General features: G+C 33.2%; 1 protein-coding gene across 10 annotated transcripts in view; it reads left to right on the plus strand.

Moving 5' to 3' along the window:
* Positions 1-19,440, plus strand: part of LOC131068777 (SCA7 domain-containing protein SELMODRAFT_431321) — a 169,161-nt gene extending 149,721 nt beyond the window's left edge. For 9 of the 10 annotated variants that reach the window (XM_058004043.2, XM_058004039.2, XM_058004040.2 and 6 more), the window contains 5 exons: positions 2,155-2,249; positions 13,282-13,413; positions 13,553-13,782; positions 18,413-18,641; positions 18,951-19,440. In XM_058004043.2, coding sequence (XP_057860026.2) covers positions 2,155-2,249; positions 13,282-13,413; positions 13,553-13,782; positions 18,413-18,641; positions 18,951-19,003 — 739 coding nt within the window. In that variant the 3' untranslated portion in view covers positions 19,004-19,440. The remainder of the gene's footprint in view (positions 1-2,154; positions 2,250-13,281; positions 13,414-13,552; positions 13,783-18,412; positions 18,642-18,950) is intronic. The other variant, XM_058004048.2, reaches the window with a different exon arrangement.
* Positions 19,441-19,956: the final 516 nt, after the last annotated feature.

Consider the following 19,956-nt stretch of genomic DNA (forward strand, 5'->3'; position numbering starts at 1 on the left):
CTCCTCCAACCACCGGTTATGGTTAGTAGTGGGTTAAAAGACTTCATTGTTTGTAACTGAACTATTGTTTGGAGATTGATGTATCTAATTTCATTTGAATATTGGTAATAGTGTTGAATTTAAATTCAATTTGTATATTGTTCCAATTACTACTTGAAGGCATTTGTTTCCTTTCTTTCAAAAAACTTCAAACAAAAAATACTACATCTTTTGCAACTTCTGTCTAGTTCTAAAAGATCACATTCAAAAGACACACAATATTATTAATATAATTAAAGAACAAGCAGGTGTTCTTCTACTGTTCAAGCTTTCAGTATCCTAGAGAGGGTGGGACATTACACAAATGTATAATTTATAAATGTTTGCATATAATGATATGTCAAAATGAGAAAAACAACCAAATACAATCTACGTCTTCTGCTTTCCCTTTCTAATGTAACTCAATTTGTCAGGGGTTGAACTAAAAGGTGCTATGATATAAAAATGATGATGAATTGTTTCTTCAACATTGTCTTTTTGGATCTCAAATGCTCCTCTTTTCCTCTCCTTTCCTATTTTGGAGTTTAGCCCTGTTTTGGTCAATATTGGACCAAAAAAAGTGAAGGAAAAGTCACTTTTTAATGTTTTTTTACCTCCCTAGCAGCACTTAAGTGGAACCAAGAGTCCATGCCCAAAAACTCGGGAGTCCAAGTCTGGGACTTGGAGAGTTCTGCGGGGAGACTCGGATGAGTACTTTCCAGAACTCTTCCGGACTCGCTTTAGGAGTCAATGGCAAGTGGACTCAGCTAGAGATAGGACTTGGGAGTCTAGAGAGTTCTGGAGAGTCCTCAAACTATGATCTTGAAGATCCTTAGCTCCCAATTGAGACATTTGTTTTAAACCAGTAGATTCACAACCAACCATGTTAATGCCAAAAATCAGACTGCACAAATACACTGCATGAACCATAGCTCACCATGGCAGTATGGTTGATTTGGATACACTCAGATTTGATGTACAATTCGAGACATATGTTTGCAACCACCAATTTTTTTTTTGTAGTTGACACTAATTTTTTATTGGGTTTTGTGGGGTAAAACTTGTTTTTTTGTTTTGACTTTCATTCTGTTACACTAGTTTTGGATTTTGTAAACTATTCAACATAGCACTTATATTGAGATTATATAGTAATTTCCTAACAATATCATTCTAAATTGAAGATCATAAAGAAAAGCAATAACATTTTATACTTTTGTCAAAGTAAGTCTAAAATCATATCCACTTTATTTTCTTGGTTTATCGCCACTACAAAGTTGATATCGGTGTTACATTAAATCAATGTTCACCGACAAATTCATGAAGACAAACAACTTGCCACAGTAAAATAGTTTGAATGCAGGGGACCATATGTGCACTATAGTTAACATAACATTGTTTTCAAATGAGACAAGGGTTTATTTGTTTGAAAAACTATGTAGGTTAGATTTATGAGTTGAGGCTCCAGACTTAGTGAGCCTGACTTTGACTCAGATTCATGAATCATGTTTGAGTCTCATAAGTAAACTTCCCACATGCTCATCCAATTATTAAGTCATTGTTATTATCATTTATCCCTTATTTTGACTTGAAGATGGTCCACATTTGTTTGTATTGCAGGATTAGGTCATTTGAGAGTGAAAAATGAATTTTAAAAGCCAAACTGAAGAGTTCATAACTTTGGAAAACAAGCGAAGCCTGCAATCTTACTTTTGAAAAGAAGTGCTTCCTCAAATGAAATTGAACAAATTTTCCAGGGCATACACAGATCCTTTACTGTTTTTATTGCATCCTCTTATAGCAACATAGATTATAGAAGTTTCATTCATTGAGCTTTCATATGTAAGTATGAAAAACTAACAAATTATTGTTTGATGTTTACTTATTTGTTTTATAGTTACCTGGATATCTTATGATATGAATTTGGTCGCTGTCTTCTTCTCAAGTCATATAAATGTTTTGTAGCTATGCTTTCCAACATTCATATTTGGAGTTGATTAATTTTTCTTATTCGGGAGTGTTGAAGGCTTCAGTAGATGACTATGGATTGTCTGTTGATATTAAAGTATTACAGTAGTTTTTGTGAAGTCATTAACGATGTAAAACTGATAAACAGTAACCCAATTTTTGTTTTTGCAGATTACCTGTTCAATCATCATTGACATCAGATAATTCGGATTCTATGTGTGGAGTTACCATGGAATCTGGAACATGTTGTCAGGGACCCTTGACTTGTAATTCTCTATACCTTATCATTTTCTTGAGATATTATCATAGAACAGTTGTATATTGCTATCAGAATTTTAATTAAATGCTAAATTATAGCTCAAGTAATATGAGAACACTTACATATCTCCGAGTCTAAGCATTTGTATATATTATATTATGTAATATTGCTAAATTATAGTTGAAGTCATATGAGAACACTTACATAATCTCCAAGTCTTACCATTTGTATATATTATATTATGTAATATATAGTTTTTATTTATAATTTGTCTTGAGGTGCACGTCTGTAGCAATATCTTCATCTATATTTCATTGGGCAAATTCAGACTAGATTTGAATACACTAGTGCTTGCACCAAATAGAGGTGCAATGGTAATGCCGATAGTAATATATGGTAAAAGTTCGACAGTCTTAGAAATAACATTAGATATTTGTACAATTTAAAATGCGAGTGAGTACATTAAATACATTTGAAGAGACAAATGCCATTGTTGACAGATATGGATCACCAAAAACACAGCAAATAATATATAGTCTATTTGCTAACTATTGACTAACGATTGGTACAATGCAAAGAATAACTTATGACTATCATCCAAACAAAATATCTAATGTATAACATGTCTATTTTACAAATTTAATTTATATTCAATTGATAAATTCAAAATTCAAAATTCACTTGAAGGTAATTGTCATTTATAGTGATGATGGTCAATTTAGTTATTAGCTGATAGACTATATTGTGCGGATAATTGCCTAGAATTTAGTGTTTCTTATGTCTAGAAGCAAATTTTGACTTGCAGCTAATATTTTAATTTAAAAAGTTGCAAAAAAATTGTCTTGAAGCAAATAATCTATTAGCTATAAAATCCCAATATTTTTAAATCTATGAGATTGGTTTGCAAAATTGTAAGCTATCACACTTCCCATGGTTTTGGTGAGTGTTTTTAGGAATTTATAACATGGCCAATTCATTTTTTCTATGCTAATAATAAAGAAAGGAAAAAATAATGTATGTTACGAAGTTGAACCAATTTAACTCTCACGAATGTACAAATGACTTTAATGGCACTATTATCTTATGATATACTTCTTTTTTGTAACATGCATTATTTCATAACTCTATTTAATAAAATATTTTCGTTTTCATTGTAGTCTTTCATACAAAACTCCTTACAAGCCTTATGAAGTTTGGATTCTTATTCATTTAATTTATTTTTTATCTAATAAACATGGTAATAAGATTGAACATTATAAAGGTAAACTAAAGAGTACATTTAGTGTGAGTGGGTTTGTCTATTTTTTTGGAAAAAAAAATTGTTTACTATAGCATATTGTTAGATTAAAGTGAAACCTATTTCAAAATTTAGTCATGTACAAAATACTCAATTAAAAATATTAATTATATTGTGAAGTATAATTGTAGTGGAGCAAGTAGTGAATTGTAATGATATAAATACATTATTAAAAAAATAATTGAATTTTAAAAAATTAATTAAGGTTATGTGTGCTTCACTTCCCTCACAATAGCAATGCATTGATATCTTCTAATACTTTTTTAATAAATATATTTAAGATATTTATATTAGGTTTATATAATTCCATGTGTAAAATTCTTTATATTTTATATTACATGAATTATTATAATTTTTAATAAATTTTATTATAACATATGAATAATTGTCATTGAGTGGCATGATACTTCTCTCCTCTTCTCTTTTTTTTTTTTTTACGACATTGTAGAAAATTTAAACTTAATACCATCAAATGCTTTGTCATTGAGTTGCATAGTACTTGCATTATAATATTCTTAACAATAAAATTGAAATCTTAAATGATTCTTAAATAAATTTGTTTATATATAAATGAAACAATTTTTAAATTTAAACATTCTTTAAAATCACTCTAAGCACAATCTTAATCTTATTTGTTAATAACAATACAAAGCTTATTTTTAACAAAATCCTTTTCAACTCCACATAAATTGTTCAATAGTTTTTTTAATTTAAACATATAATCTTATAATTCAATATGTAATATACAATATGCATTTCTTAATAATTTGACTCAAATTATGTAAAGATCAATCCAAAATAAATTTGTTTCACATAGTAAACATGTGCGTCGCAACTTCAGACTCTATGGAAGTGCTTAAAACAATTCCGTGCCAAATCATCATTGTGCCAACCTTAATCAACCGTTGCTAAAGAATTAAATAAAATAAAATTACAAAAACATCGATTAAAATTTAATAAGGCTGCTGAAATGTGGTGCTGATTAAATTTAGCCGGAACCTTTAAGACTTTCCCCGGAGAGAGTGAGACATTTACGGTAGGCAAAGCCCAATTACAATTGAACTAATGGCTGTTCACTCACATCTTAATGATTTACTTCTTCAATATAAAAATAATTTAGAGGCTCCCTTGCCCTAGCATCAAGACATTCATGGACTCTGTTTTCTTCTCTCTGAGACTCACAGACATCAGAAATATATCCTCCTCAACCGAAGTATTTTAGAGATATATTGCTTTTCCAAAAAATTATCCATTCTTTGCACCTTGATCACCGCTTTGGTATTGGTTTAAATGTGGGGAGGGATAATGATGGCAACTCTCTAAAAGGTCCCGCAATATTAGCCATCCATGATAATCAACCTTCATATTATGATATTATATTATTAGGTATATCATATTTTTGACATTACGATAATGGCTTTAAAGTTATCTTTTAATATATCATAATGACATTATGATAAATTTTATGTTCTAAGCTATGTTCAAACAAGTTTCTGGGACAAGGACAACAGGTGATGAGAGACATGTTTCTGGCATAGGAGTTCATTTTTCAGGGACGATAGTGGACAATGAGTAAAAAAAGGAAAAAAATTAAAATTACTGGGAATTTTAAATATTCATATGGTAAGACATTCACCATATTCATTATATAACCATATAGTGAAGCATTGGAGATGAATTAAGAATCTACATCAGTCAACATACAAATAAACAACATTCAATGTCTAATCATTTTTGTTTTCATCATCAATGTGCACATACAACAAAATGAAAAGACTGAAACGCTACAATTACAAAATGTAGACAGCTAGATCTACTACCAAATTCACTTTGCCTCATCTTCACCTAAATCAAAATTAGAGTTTGATTCTGAGTCATTGCCAACATGAAGGGCTGTCTCATCCAATAGACCCCCTACCAATGCCTCCTATGCCTCTTCTTAATTTGTGTGGCATTCTCTTTATTAACATGTCATCATGCAATTGGAGTTTGTTGATGCTTAGAAGTTTGTCAATTTCGAAGCTACAAGGCACCGTGCATGGCCACCAACTTCTCAACTTTATGAAAGGTAAGTCTATTCCTGTTGATTTATCGAATGAACTTCAATGGACTAATTCCTCTTTGTAATAGAGGACCTAGCATTTTGTTAAAGGAGGTGAGTTGCAATCATCCTCAACATTGGTGCATCCTTTCCATGCCATGCCCACCATCTAATAGGCATGGATTGACCTAATGTGGCTCTATCTGTCATTACTTTTGTTCTGTAAATGTTGGATCCTAAAGATTGACAAAGCAAGCCATTATGTTCAAAGTACAATTACCTCTTCATTTTTATCTACCTTTTGAAGGGTTTTCATGAATTATTTTTTACTTGTTTTTCACTAGGAGACACTTTTGTGTACCTTGGTGCACACCATCTAGGATTTAAAGCACAAGTTGCATATGAAGTGGGTTGTTCATTGTATTCCAATGCTGCACCATAATGGCTTGCTATGATCTTCATATATATGATATAAACCCAAATTAGGATCCTTGCCGTGAATTGCTAGCCTGATCAACCCAATCATGTTGTCAAATGTCTTGGAAATCTCTTTAAGTATGAGAGTCTTTATTAGCATATCTAATGACCCATGCAATGGGTGGGATGAAGGAGCAAACATATTTGCAAATGAAAATTTCAAAAAAGAATAAGAATCAATGACAAAATGTAATGCGTGAACTCTTTAGTTGTTGTGCAACAAGTGAATGCTAATAAAAAAATGAAACTAATTTGCAATTACAAACTTTAATGAATTAATAATTGAAAATGTCTTGAAGAGAGTTAGGTGTGCTGGTTGCAAATGAAGATCTGTATACCTCTGGTTTCTACCACCACACTCTTCTTCCAATCTATTTGTACTATTTCTTTTGATGCGTTGTTCAATGCATGAACACAAAATTGGGTCCAAAAGAAGTGCTTGTAAGTAACAATCGACCATCAAGTCAATTAACTTACATGTGCTAAATTGGTGACCACTTGTACAACATTTGAGACACTGACCTCTTCTATGACATCCTTTAAAATATGAAATTGGAAGTGTGCATCCTTCCACTTCTCCGAGTAATAAATAGCTTTAAGAAAATAAGAGTCAACTGTATATGTGTTAGGATATTGATGAATTGTCAATCTGCAATATTGGTCCACCTATCCATGATAATAGAGTAGCCCAACCTTAGCCAAATTTGCTTCATGTTAATTGCTAAATTCACCTTGGAATGCTCTCTTATCAAGGAGGCTAATGTCTAGTTTATATAGACCAAGAGGCATATGGGGGAACAACAACATTTGTATCATTTAACATTTGTTTGAAGTAGGGAGAATGTGTCACATTAAAAGGGATGGCAAGTGCAAAGAAAAAAATGACAATTGAATAATTCATTACTTGTCATGATTGTTAATTTTAGCAATCAGATTAAACAATAAACAACAGAAATCAGAATGCAATGAAGAACAAACACAAAACACACAGATACCCTGGGAAAACCTCCCTCTTGGAGGTGAAAAACCCAGCCACTAATCTCAGATCTTTATTGGGCAACACCAATTTAATTTACAATGAGCTTCATTCTTTAACAGCAACCTAATCACAGTTATACTTCTAACCTAGGGCATGCTGAAATGATGAACTTATCTGCAATACAAAAGTTGTTGTCCTAGGGATGAAGTTTGCTGATCCTAGAATGGTGTTCACAGCATTCAAGAATAGTTCGCTGATCTTCAAATGATGACTGCTGCCACTTGAAACCAGTTTGCAGTCACTCAGTGGTGTTTGCTGTCTTCTAGATGATGGTTGCTGTCTTCAAGAAGAATTTGCTGATCTCTTAGAAGGATTTGCTGAATACTTAGATGACTTGCAGATTAGAGAAGTAATTCGCTTGAGTGTGTTGTATCATACAATGATTGATAGCCTTGTATATATAGGAGACTTAGCCTTTTAATTCTCCCAAGTCGGCTTGCATGAAGAACATATTTAATTACAATTCAATGCTTTAAGGTTGGTGCCAAAACTGAAATAGCCCTCACATTACAAGTGATTTTAATATAGGTCAGCTCCAACACGTTTTAATACAAGTTACATTCAATAGGTCTTGTCCTATCCACAAGTTATGTTATATAGGTCTTGCCCTATCCACAAGTTACATTATATAGGTCTCGCCCAATATTCATAGCAAGCTATAATTACATGTAATCCGAACTTAGCTATAATTTCAACAATGATTGTATATTGAACATGCTTGCAACACTAGTAGCCCATCTCTTTCCTTTGGTAAAATTGTTTCTCCATTGAGTCTCAACGTCAATGTTTTGGGTAGGCAATGGTACACTCGATTGTGTAGGTTCTACTCACATTCTGTTTTTTTTTTTTTGTTTCACCCTCCTTGAATAACATAGACACCTTGACTTTCTTAGCTAAGGTTGTTTTTTCACATCCTTTTATTCCTTGCCCTCTTATGTGCAAAAGATGACTGTAAACCTTTTTGTACTTGCTATTTTTAATTTCTAAAAATTGCAATTGCAAGTGCAAACATAAAATAAAAAATAGAAATGAAAAATTAACTGTTTGAAACTTTGAAAGAAATAAAAACAATCAAAAGGATATGTGCAAATGAACAATGGATATTAATTTTTACCTCAAATGGTGTACTTTTGATGATCTCTTGTCTTCTTCTCGCTGTTACCTCTAATGAAGATTAGTGTACTAGAAACCTAGGACGATAGATGAATAGATAGTGCTGTTAGCAAAGGAGGATCAAGGCCTCCCTTGAAGACTTCATGAATGTGTTTCATGATTGATTGACAAAGACTTGGTCTTCCTCTGGCTCTCACTCTTACTTTCTCTCTTGCAGCCTTGCTCTTACTCATAGTTCACTTTTGCTCAATGCAATAAAAACTTGATAGTGATTTGTATTGAGGGTGCAATCCTCTTTTATAAATATTGAAGTGTTTAGGGTGTGGGTGGGGCAAATGGAACTTTTAGGGTTAGGGGTACTGGTCCACTTTTCCAAAAAGAAATCTTTATAAAAATATTCAAATCTTGATTGTTCAGAAGTGGTCGATGGGTGCAAGTTTCTAAAAGTTTTAAGGGATGCAAGTGACTTTCCTCAAGTTCTCTCAATGTCCTCTCTTGGGAGTGATATCGTCGAAATGGCCTTTCCTTGAGGGGAATTCCCTAAGGAGGTTTCCTCCCTATTGCTAGTGAGGGGTTGCATGGGGAAAAATGGCTGATTAGGACATTTCCATCTCCAGAGACAATAGTTTTTTTAGGGACTCGTCCCCATGGAACATTAGTCTTAATCTTGAGTTGATGTTATGAATTCTCTCAATAAATTTCACTGCTTTTGTCACCGTCGAGTCCAATCCTTATCTTGTTTCAGTGCAATTTTGAGTGGACCAGTTGGCATATAATGCAAACACATTATAAATGATGCCAGACCTATAGAGATATGGATTGGTTTATTGTATGGGTTCTGAATATAGTGCAAAGAGTCATACCAAACTTTTGGCAACTTGCTATTTTAGCCTTGTACGAGCTATACCAATGTCCAATTTACTACCTCTGTTTGGTGATTTGATTAGATGAATGGTACTTCTTTTCTAGAGTTTGGTTTCCATCTTCTCCCACAAGGTGGTCATAAAATTATCAATAATGTGGTCCATTAACCCTTCATGATTATGCTGCAGCAACGTGTTGCCCATTTGGCCTTCCTCTCCTCTATCAACAAGTTAACCTTGGAATAACTTTTTTTCAAGAGAGTGGTTCTCAATTTAGTCTCTATCCAGTAACTTTGCTCACTGTATCAACTGTTTCCTTGTTCAAAAGAGATCAAGCAACATGCAAAGGAATGCCATTACCAAAAGTGAAATTGGCATTGGCCTCATTTGTAGCCTCCCTTCCTTGTACATTGATCATATATAGTTCTACTATTAGGTTCAGTGATTATGATCTTGTAGCTTTCCATTTCCCTCTTGATTCCAGTGCACTCACCTTAAATGATGGAAATGAAGGTGGTCTACCTGAACCCTGTGTTGTACCAAAAAGTGTAGGTGCAGTGATACCCCCTTAAATAATATGATCATCTTATCTCTCACTTGATGTGTGAGTTTCTAACAAGGCCCAACACCTTTGCTAAATGGCCCTTTGGGATATTGTGCCAACAACTCTGAAGGGCAATCAGATTTCAATATATTTGCCAGCCCAACTGGATTGTTTGTGGCTGTGCTTGGGTTTTGCATTTGGCTGCCCAGAATTGATTCCTTATCAATATCATTCTCTAAATTAAAATCAGGTTAACACTAAACGCATTCATCTTGACTCTGGAAATCTAAAATGAATGCAACATAAAATAACAATATATTATTATAAATTTAAATAATAAATATTAAAAAGTAAAAACTGGCACCAGGGACTATTAAATTTCAAAAAATAAATATCTCAGCAGTCAGCTATAAGAAAAAGTAAAACAACTAACACCATATTGGGGTTTCTGTTTCCTTAAGTTGTAGATGGATAACTTTGGGAGGTGTTAAAGGCAGGTCACAGCAGCAAATATAATCACGGAAGTTCAACTTATATCATCCGAAGAAGTGAAATATAAGGCCCAAGGATAACTAACAAATCTAAATTCAAGAGTAAGTTCTTAGTTACTAAGTTTAGAACCAAAGTTAAGCCCTTGAGCATTTCAATTCTTACAGCATCCATTTTCTTTCAGGGTGTGGAAATAAGGTTTGATAATTGTCTTTCTTCCATGATCTCAAAGAAAGCAGATATGATCTCGCTTTCAGTTGCAAGATCAATTAATTAAGGGGATGGACAGCATACCTTAAAGTTGAGAACTGAATTAGGGTCTGATGAATCTAGCTTTCTCAGTTTCAAATTATATGCAGAGAGCCAGAGAATGGTGAAATAGATATTTATGTAGACCTGTGTATACTGAGGATGCCAAAAGAGAATTCAAAGACAAACAAAATTGAAAAACCATCCAAATTTTGAAATAAAAATTGAAAAGGATTTCTTGTTGCATACCTGTAACTGTAACCTTTGGCTTTTCCTCTTCTTAAGTTCTTTGCAAGGAAAAACACCAAACAATTCTGCTGTAGATTGTGATAAGTTGCTAACCTTGCCATAAATTATGTTGTCTCTGAAGTTGAACACATGAAATGAAATTAGAATAATTAAAAATGACAAGGCATATAAAGTATAAAAGCAAGAATCTAATGTGCTGGGAGGATTTGCAGGGCCCAAAAGATGTGGTCAAGTTTTTTATTATTTCAAAAAATTCAGCTTTTATCTTCGACTGATTTTTTTTTTTTTGCTATTAGGGGCATTAGGGCGTCCCTAGGACAGTTGGGCACTGCCCCCATTTTGAAAAGAAATTTGGAACAGTTTGGGGACATTTTGTCCCTGTTCCTGTGTGCATGGGGTGTCCCCATTTCTCAAAAAAGATGGAAAAAGGGGCGATGTACCCTTAAGTTACACTCATGTATATATAACAAAATTAAAGAAAGAAGATGTCATGAACTTGGGTCCTGTGGTTGCAGCCCAGGGTAATGAAATAGACTTATTTATTAATAAATAAAGATGTTCATATATTACCTAAAGGATAGCCAAGAATCTCAGGTTTCCTAATAGCCTTATGTTCTGTTTAAACAAGATTGTGACCATCTAGGACTGGCATTTCTAGAATTGAGACATAATAAAAAGAGGAGATTTATTCACCAATTGTATGCTATGCCTAGAAACTCAGGTTTACTATACCCATATGTTCTAATTAAACAAGATTGTGACCATCTAGGACTAGCATTTCTAGAATTGAGACAATAAAAAAGAAAAGATTTATTCACCAATTGTATGCTATGCATAATGCTTAATCATTTTTGGTGTCCTTCAACATAGATAATTTTAACACAATCATAAAAATAACAAGGATTATTTCTTAGAAGGGCACTCATATGGTACACTTATAGCAAAAAATAGCAGAGGATTAAATGCTTTTAGTATTTTGTCTGGGACTCTTGGAGAGTTGTCTGAAATTGTTGGCAGCCATCAACTTGTATGAATACTATTTAATTAAATATTATTATTCTGTATCATGGCTACTGGCAGGGTTGTGCCCATGCTACCACAATTGAGTAATCAGTATTGTTAGAATTTCAAAGCAGAGGTATAAATTCATATTTTAACTCTTAAAGGTTATTCCGGAAAATATTTTCTTATCTGGATTACTATGTATTTCCATTGTTTTCGAATCAGATCTGTTTTATGGCATGTTTCCTCAATCTGAAACGAGACATGTTTGAAGCAATGTGCTTATCACTAGGCCAAGGTGTTGTAAGCCATGGTATTAAAATTATGGGCTGAAACGGTGTGGACGAAGCAATTTTTTCTTAAAAGAATAGACACTTAAGGCATTTGAAATAAAGACAAATCACTATGATACCAAAATTTAGTAAACTACAGATCTAGGAAACTCGCTATGATGCCAAAATGTAGTAAACTGCTTTCCCAATTACAGAGTATGATTTCCAGTATTTAAAATGGCGTACACAATCTAGTAAAGTAGGATCAATGATAGATACATTTGAAAGTTACAGAGAATCAATTGAAATATTCATCAGGAAATATTTAAATTTCTACACAAGTTTGAATAATTATCTGAATACTCTGTGGAAATTGGCTGCACATTCCCTTGGTGATTAGTCACATATGCTGTCAGGCTAATGGCTGAATAGAGGAAAAATGTCGTATATAATTTCCTTGCCTTTACCAGTAACCATCCAAAGCTTACTCTGTATCCTTGGTTGGACATACACTATGCTTTTTCTGTAATCCACTGATTGCATTGTGCTATCACGAAGAATTATCTGTGCCCAAATTTCCAAATTACAATTCCATATATAAATAAATTTTTCCCAAAGGTGGTTGAGAATAGCCGTCACACTTTTTCATAGCTTTTTTTATTACATTTTTAATTATTGAATTCAATGGCATTATTAAATCATTATTATTTCTCTCTGTCACAAAGGTTGATTTCCAGACTCTTTATATTTCCTTTATAGTTGGGATAAAAATTTCATAGCAAGCAAAAAATTAGTGGTGTCATTGTAACAGAAAAAGAGAATGTAAAATGCTCACACAACACAAATTGTAGATGAGAACTAGTAATGTCATCAGTTTGTGGTAGGACTAACAGGAAATAACATGTGATCTCACGTCAAAGCCACACTGTAACTTTAGTCGTCTTAAGCTATAAACTTAAACTACATATTTATCGATCTTTTAATCATCATTCATATTCTATTTCCTCATAAGTTATGCATGTCTGTAGTGTTCCTGGTAATGCGGGCATGATTTCCAGAACATGTGATTAATGAATGGAGATAACTCGTCTACTGTTTTCTAAACTGGTATTTCAATGGCTTCAGAGGCAGCCTAAAGTGATTTCCCCTATTTAAATGAATGCTGTCTATAAAAATATAAAGTCACAGAAGGACTCCTTAGTTATCTTGAATCTCTCCCCTACGGATGGTAGAAAAAATGGAAAACCTGTCTTCTCTAATTAATGGATGCTCTAGTGGGTGAAATATTGACCATCTGATTAAGGATCTTATAAGTAGAGCTAAAGTTGATTACAGTTTGCAATAAGGTTGCATTCCGTTTGGACACATTAACAGGCTAATAGTGATAATCTATGATATATCTAGGCAAATTGCATTCAGAATCGTCAAAGCGTGCAGTTAAAGGAAGAAGGCAGGTTTATGATGTACTACTAGAAGAACACAATACTAAAGTAGTTCATGGAAATGTGCCAAAAAGTAAAGATGACCGTTTTGCAGGTCAGAATATTCCTATACCAATGTTCTGATATGAAATAAAATGGTCAATTCTTCTGTGGAATGACATCATGATGGATGTTGAATATAGTTTTTCTTACAATCCTTATTTAATAGCATTTTTGTTCATGTGCAACAACAGATATTCCAGCTCCACTTGCAACAAAGATATATTACCCAAGACAGAACCAACGGTTGCGTGCTGTACTCGGTCATCTTTATCAAGAATCTTTGAAAAAAGAGAACTCTAATGAGCCATCAATTCCTAAACCACTGTCCGGGGATGCTGGAGTGCAATCTGGACGTGTACAGATTTTACCCCCTGACAATGACGTAACCGATCAACAGAAAGATCTAATGGGTCAAAAGAAGGTTTGAGCCAATATCTTATGCTAATCAGTTTTAGATGTCTTACTCTTAACAATTTAAGTTGTAATGTAAGTGAAAAGATCATTTAATGGTTTTTGGATTGATTAAAGGGATTAGCTTTAGAGATAGAGTATCTAAAATATTTTGGAGTATTGTCATATTTTAAAGCCTTGTTATCAGAACTCTATATAATAAAGAGTTATTTCCTTTAGATTCCATGCTTTTACCTATGATTGCTTATCGGGCTGAAATATGGTAATGCTTTACCCAGTCTTTAGATACTCACCTTCAAAGAATTGTTAGTGTTATCACCTCATATGTGTTGTTAGTTGTATGTTCAGAAATACAATATCTTTAAAATGTCTAAATCTACATGGAGATGAAAGTCATTTTTAAAAAAAATATTATAAAAGCAATGGAAACAAGAGATCAACCAGAAAACAAAAATTAATATTATCAAAATTGTGAGGGATAGAAAATGATTTCTAATTATGCATCTTACTCCCAATAGGCTTGGGCTTCCTGTAGATGCTATTCAAGTAATACTGTGTTATTAAGTTTATAATGGTCAATTAAGTCATTAGGATAAACTTTAGGAATATAATTAAGTTCTTATCCTCTGCTTTCTTAGTTATTCTTAGTTATCGATCTTATCCTTTATGGATAGATCTTTAGTAACCTATGTTACTTGGGGATACATAGACGGCTAAAATTGGGCCGTCTTGTGTCGGAAATGTCTTGGGGATGCTTTGGAAACACCCCTCGCCATCCATAAAAATCAGAAAAAAGGGAAATGCACTGTGGATGTTTGCCAACTCAGTGGAAACGGTTGGGGCCTTGGGATACGTAGGGGATGCCTGGACTTCTCCCGACCAGTCTAGGGATAGGTCGCTGTCCCCTATGACAAGCAACTTTAAGTTCATTTGAAAAAATAACTCAATTATAAAAAAAATAAAAATAAAATAAAACTCAAGTAGAAGGAATTAATATCTGAAAATCAAGTGATTTGTAAACAATGTTCATAACTGCACATGTTATCCCTCTTTCATACTTGGTAAGAGCTCATTTAGCTTGCAGATGATTCCAGACATGTTCCATGACTTATAATACAATTATCCCTTCTTTCCATGATTTTGCAAACATCAAAACTTGTTTTCATAACCTATCTCAGACATGCAAGTCTTATTCCACTTTCCCTTGATTTTGCATGTGTCAGATTTAAGATTATATTGCTTGAATGGGGAGTATCACAACCTATAGGGTTAGATTAGTAATTTTATAATTCTTTATAACTATAAGTTGGTCTTGTGATATAAGATTAACTATGTGTTTATCTATATCTTCATGAATTGGGATAAGCCCTCTATCAGCAAACAAGGTTAGTTATTCAAATGATATAGGTAACTATAAGAACTTGCATGATTGTTTTTCTAACTATTTTGTATAGTGAGTGTGATTTTGTTCTATTTCTTGTAGAACATTGAACCTTGGGGGTGCCTTGGTAGGTTTTGTAGGAATTATTAGATCCTTCGCAACTTGTTGACGTTATTATTTTGTTGAGGATAATCCCAACATACATTTTAATTGCACAACTAAGTTTTAGTTGAAGCATAGAATGATATGTGAAACTATCAATGCTATCGTATAAATATTTGAAAATTTCTGTTTTTTTAATAGCCGTCCCCTAAAAATGGCTCCCTCTTGTCCCCATCCTCGAAATGCATCACCCCACCCCCACTTCTCCCTGTCCTCGAAACTTGGGGTAACAAATTTTGTCTTATTTAAGAAAACTTTTGGTCCTTTGTTAATATCGAATATCTTGGTAGTTATTTTGTGTTATTACTTTTCATAATGTGGTATGAGAGCTTGGAGTTTTCTAAACCTTGGGATTGGTGAAGGCGAATTGACCAAGAGATTGCTACTGGCTGTGACGGTGATGGATCACTAGTTGCATACTAATTTATCAAAAGGACGTATGGAACTGAGAGGCATTGTCAAGGGTTTCTGGGGATTTTTTTTTCAAATGTGGGCTTACCAACAATATTGCAGCTTGTTTTCCTATTGAAAAATCAGGCTAGGTTTTGTGTACAAATCACATGGTTCTTTTCTGGAAATCACACCTTTCTTTTATTTAAATTATGCAGCCATTTCTTTTGCAAAATTGTGTTTTTGTCATCTAAAATTATGTTTGTTTCCAGAAATTGTCATTTTTTTTTGATAAATTGTGATTTTTTAATGTTTTTTGTAATTGTTTTGGAGCGCAGGATATTTTGGTAGATTACAACAAAAAATGTAGAGTTTGTCTTTTTTTGACCTTTTATCCAAAAACGTGGGCGGCTAGGGTCTTTTAGGCTGCATGAAAGGAGCATTAGGTATGCAGACTGACAAAAGCTCTATATGGCTTGAAACAGGCACCCAAGGCATGGTAGATTAATATTGACATATATTTTGTTCAATAGAGATTTCAAAGAAGTCCTTCAAATCCAAATTTGAACATCAAAATTGTAAGAAATGGGATAATTCTACTGCTCATTTACGTGGATGATATCATCATTACAAGTAGTGAGGTGCATTTGATTGAACAAATTAAATGTAATTTGAGTAAGGCTTTTGACATGACAGATTTAGGCCTCCTACATTACTACCTTGGTGTTGAGATTTGGCAAGAATCTAATCTTCCATGAGCATACCAAACATGTGGAGCTTCTTTGTCATTTCATCTAGCAAACTTGTAGAAGATGGATTGGTGATGTTGCAGAATTGTCCAATTGAGGATGAAACTGCAGACATTCTTAACAAGTCCTTGGGTTTTGACAATTATGTAACATTTCGGAAGGACCCTGGTGTAGTTAGTAGATTGACCATTAAGGGAGGATATTAAAGTAATATAGTGATAGTAAGTTTATAATGGTCAATTAAGTAGTTAGGATAGACTTTAGGGTTATTCTTTCTTTTAGTTAAGTTTTTATCCTTTGATTTCTTATTTGTTGATCTTATCCTTTATGGATAGATCTTTTGTAACTTTTACTTAAGGAGACTTTCGTTTATTAATGCCTTATATCTTGGTAATCATTTTGTGTCATTACTTTTTGTAATAGATGCCCTGTTGAAATTTAATTTGAACCACCCTACTTCTGGGGGCTCCCATCTTGTTTCATTTCTTGCTTTCACATTCAGTGAAACCAAGACTTCTCAAGAATGGGGGCAATTAATAATTAATATTATAAATATGAATTTTTTATTTTTTATTTTTCAATTTTGATTATTTATTTTGATTTTTAACTTTTAATAACTATTAATAATATAAATATAGTTATGGAAAATGGGTCGTTTTCAAAAAAAGTAGATTCCTGAAATTTACCAATGGATCGGAAATAGAATTAGTACACAACCTCTAAAATTGTGGTGCAATAGGAGAAAATAAGCCACAACTAAAGATAATGGTCAATGGAGAGGAGTTCCACAAATATAAAATAGTTCATACTCATAATGATTGCACAATCAGTAGGAAAGTCCTAGGTGTCCAACCATCAATGAGTTGCATTTGTGGATTGGTGGATGCGAATTGGATGGTTAATTTTTTCGTTTAAGTTCCTACCCAAATTGAAAGGGTTTTCATGGATACCTTAAAGACTGAAGAAGAGACTTTGTTCTTAATAACGACCCCCTTGAAAATGAAAAACATTGGCTTTTACTCTTAAAGTGTTGCTTTAATTTCAATCTATTATATCGTTTTCAATCCAATTCTCTCTCTTGCATCAAATTATACACTATTAGAGGAGTATTGAACACTCAAATGGCTCACAAAAATCAATAGCTCTCTTGAAAGACATTCTTATGACTTGTCTGAGAGTCCTTTATCCAAATTTACATTTTTTCTTTTACCAGTACCTGTTCGCATCTCCTGTACTAGTACCAATCACCATCTCCTGGTAACAATTGATCTTTTGGTTCGGGATATCTTAATTTTTGGCTTATTTGCCTTGTATCTGTTACCTTCTCTTTAGCTCTTTCTGGCAGGCTCTTCCCCTGCTGTACTTCCATACGTTTAGCCATGCTGGTAATGTCCGAAATTTTCCACTCTCTTTTTCATTAAATTATATATTCACCTTCGCTAATAAAAAAATGGTCAAAAAATCATTGCAAAAAAACCAGTGTTAAAATTTTTTAGAAATTCTGATTAAATTTTAGTTTTCATGAAATGCATTACAATGGATAAATTTCAGAGTCAATGGACTTGATGAATGATGCGAACAATCGAGATCAAAGCACTGGACCCGCATTTTCACCAAGAAAATATATGCTGCTTTCTATAGAAGTTATTTTGTGAGGCTAGTTGCTTGAAGAGTTAAATCCCTTTTCATTCAGGAAACTTGATTTGATTGGCATAAATAGAATATATAATCCTATGATAGTCTTAATAAGTTAAAACTCATGTGATCCTTTATATATATGTTAATGTAGCTATGTTTAGGATGCTGGTAAATGTCGCCCAAATGCATTATGCAATTTTTCAGTGTAGTGGGCGGTAGCCATATGTCATGGCCTGCCCTAGCTTCTATCCGTGTCAAACATTTCAAATGACGAATTTTTAATTGGAGTGCACTCAAATCTTCTTTTGGTGTTATTTCAGCAGAAAGAATTATCAACGATATCATCAATACGGAAATCTGAGCAAATGCTACCTCCAACTTCAGAAATAGGCCGTTCAATCACTAATGGGCATCCATCTCATATGAATTTTCAAAATCAGTATCATGAAAATAAATTTGCAAGGTCTCAACTGCCTATGGAAGTTGGTCCAGCTGGCATTATGCGGAACAGATTTATACAGACACCTTATACTTTTACGGGAAATGCAGGTATAAATGCTAGTTTTTTTGTTTGTCAATTTACCTCCTAAATATTCTTTTACTACATGTGCATGGAATTAAGAGATCATTGCAAAGTATATTTTGCATGAGATTATCAATGTTCTCATTTATGATCAGGACACTTTTAAATGCATGCAGTATATAGATATACTAGCATGCCAGAAGCAAGGAGAAATGCAGTTATCTTTTGTGAAGTTTTCATGTAGAATTGTTGGCTTTACCTTGAATTCGCGTTCATCTGTAATTTCTTAAAGTGGGCCTCTGGTTGCTAATTGGCATTCAGTGTGAATTTTGCAGGGACATCTATGGGTTCTATGCAACAAGCTAATGGTATCGTACCTGTAATTTAGTTATATGTTTGCTTGTCAGATCGTATTTTACCTCTCTTAGTTCAATAAGATTATTTGCAGGTTTAAGGTTCCCCTATTCACTTAAAATTTAAAATCTGGTGGAATTGTAAGGTATGTTATTGGTTTTGTCGTATACATTCTGCATTTCAATGTTTTAGCAGGCCTCAGTCTGTGGACAAGAAACATGCTTTGGTTTGAATACGAAGAATGTACAAACCAATTTAGTAAATGTAAAGCTAGTAAGTCAAAATTAGGTGCACTTGTAGTATTTTGACACTTCAATGCCTTCAATTTATTAGCATAATAAAGCTCGGGACAACCAACTCCTCAGCCATGCTTACAGACTTCCGTTGAAAATGTTTATTTTGATTATTGTTTGTATATTATATCAGACGAAAACAATTTATTTTCCAATTTAGTTTCGAGCATTCGTGGTATTTACATCTTATGGAACATATTGGAGAATTGGGAAGTTGTGCATATCTGGTTGGTTGAGTTTGGCGTTTAATCAGAAAAGTCGTGGTTTTCGAGACCTTATTAAGGCCACGAGCATTTTTACAATAAAATGATATTATTACTCATGAAAGGAACAGTTTATCTCTCACCAACTTTTTTCAAAATTCGCTCTGTTTAGTCTCAAGATTATTGATAACAAACTACTTCGTGAATAACAATCATAAATTCAAAAATATTAAATATACATGGTTTTCCTTTATTTTGTTGAAAATATCAGCAAGATTAAGAAAACGTAAATATAAATTTGCTTATTTTTTCTTCAGGATGGTGGCTTCTGATCTAGGAAGTCCATCACTACAGGTAGAATTCTTACATAACGCTTACTATAAATAATTAGATAGGAAAATAAACAGTTCTACTATACATTGTGGAGGCATGAATTAAGGGAATTTGTGCCAAGTTGATAATATTTGTTTTTACTGCTTGTTAAACGCAAC

Source organism: Cryptomeria japonica, chromosome 11 (assembly GCF_030272615.1).
Source record: "Cryptomeria japonica chromosome 11, Sugi_1.0, whole genome shotgun sequence".
NCBI classification, from domain to species: Eukaryota; Viridiplantae; Streptophyta; class Pinopsida; order Cupressales; family Cupressaceae; genus Cryptomeria; species Cryptomeria japonica.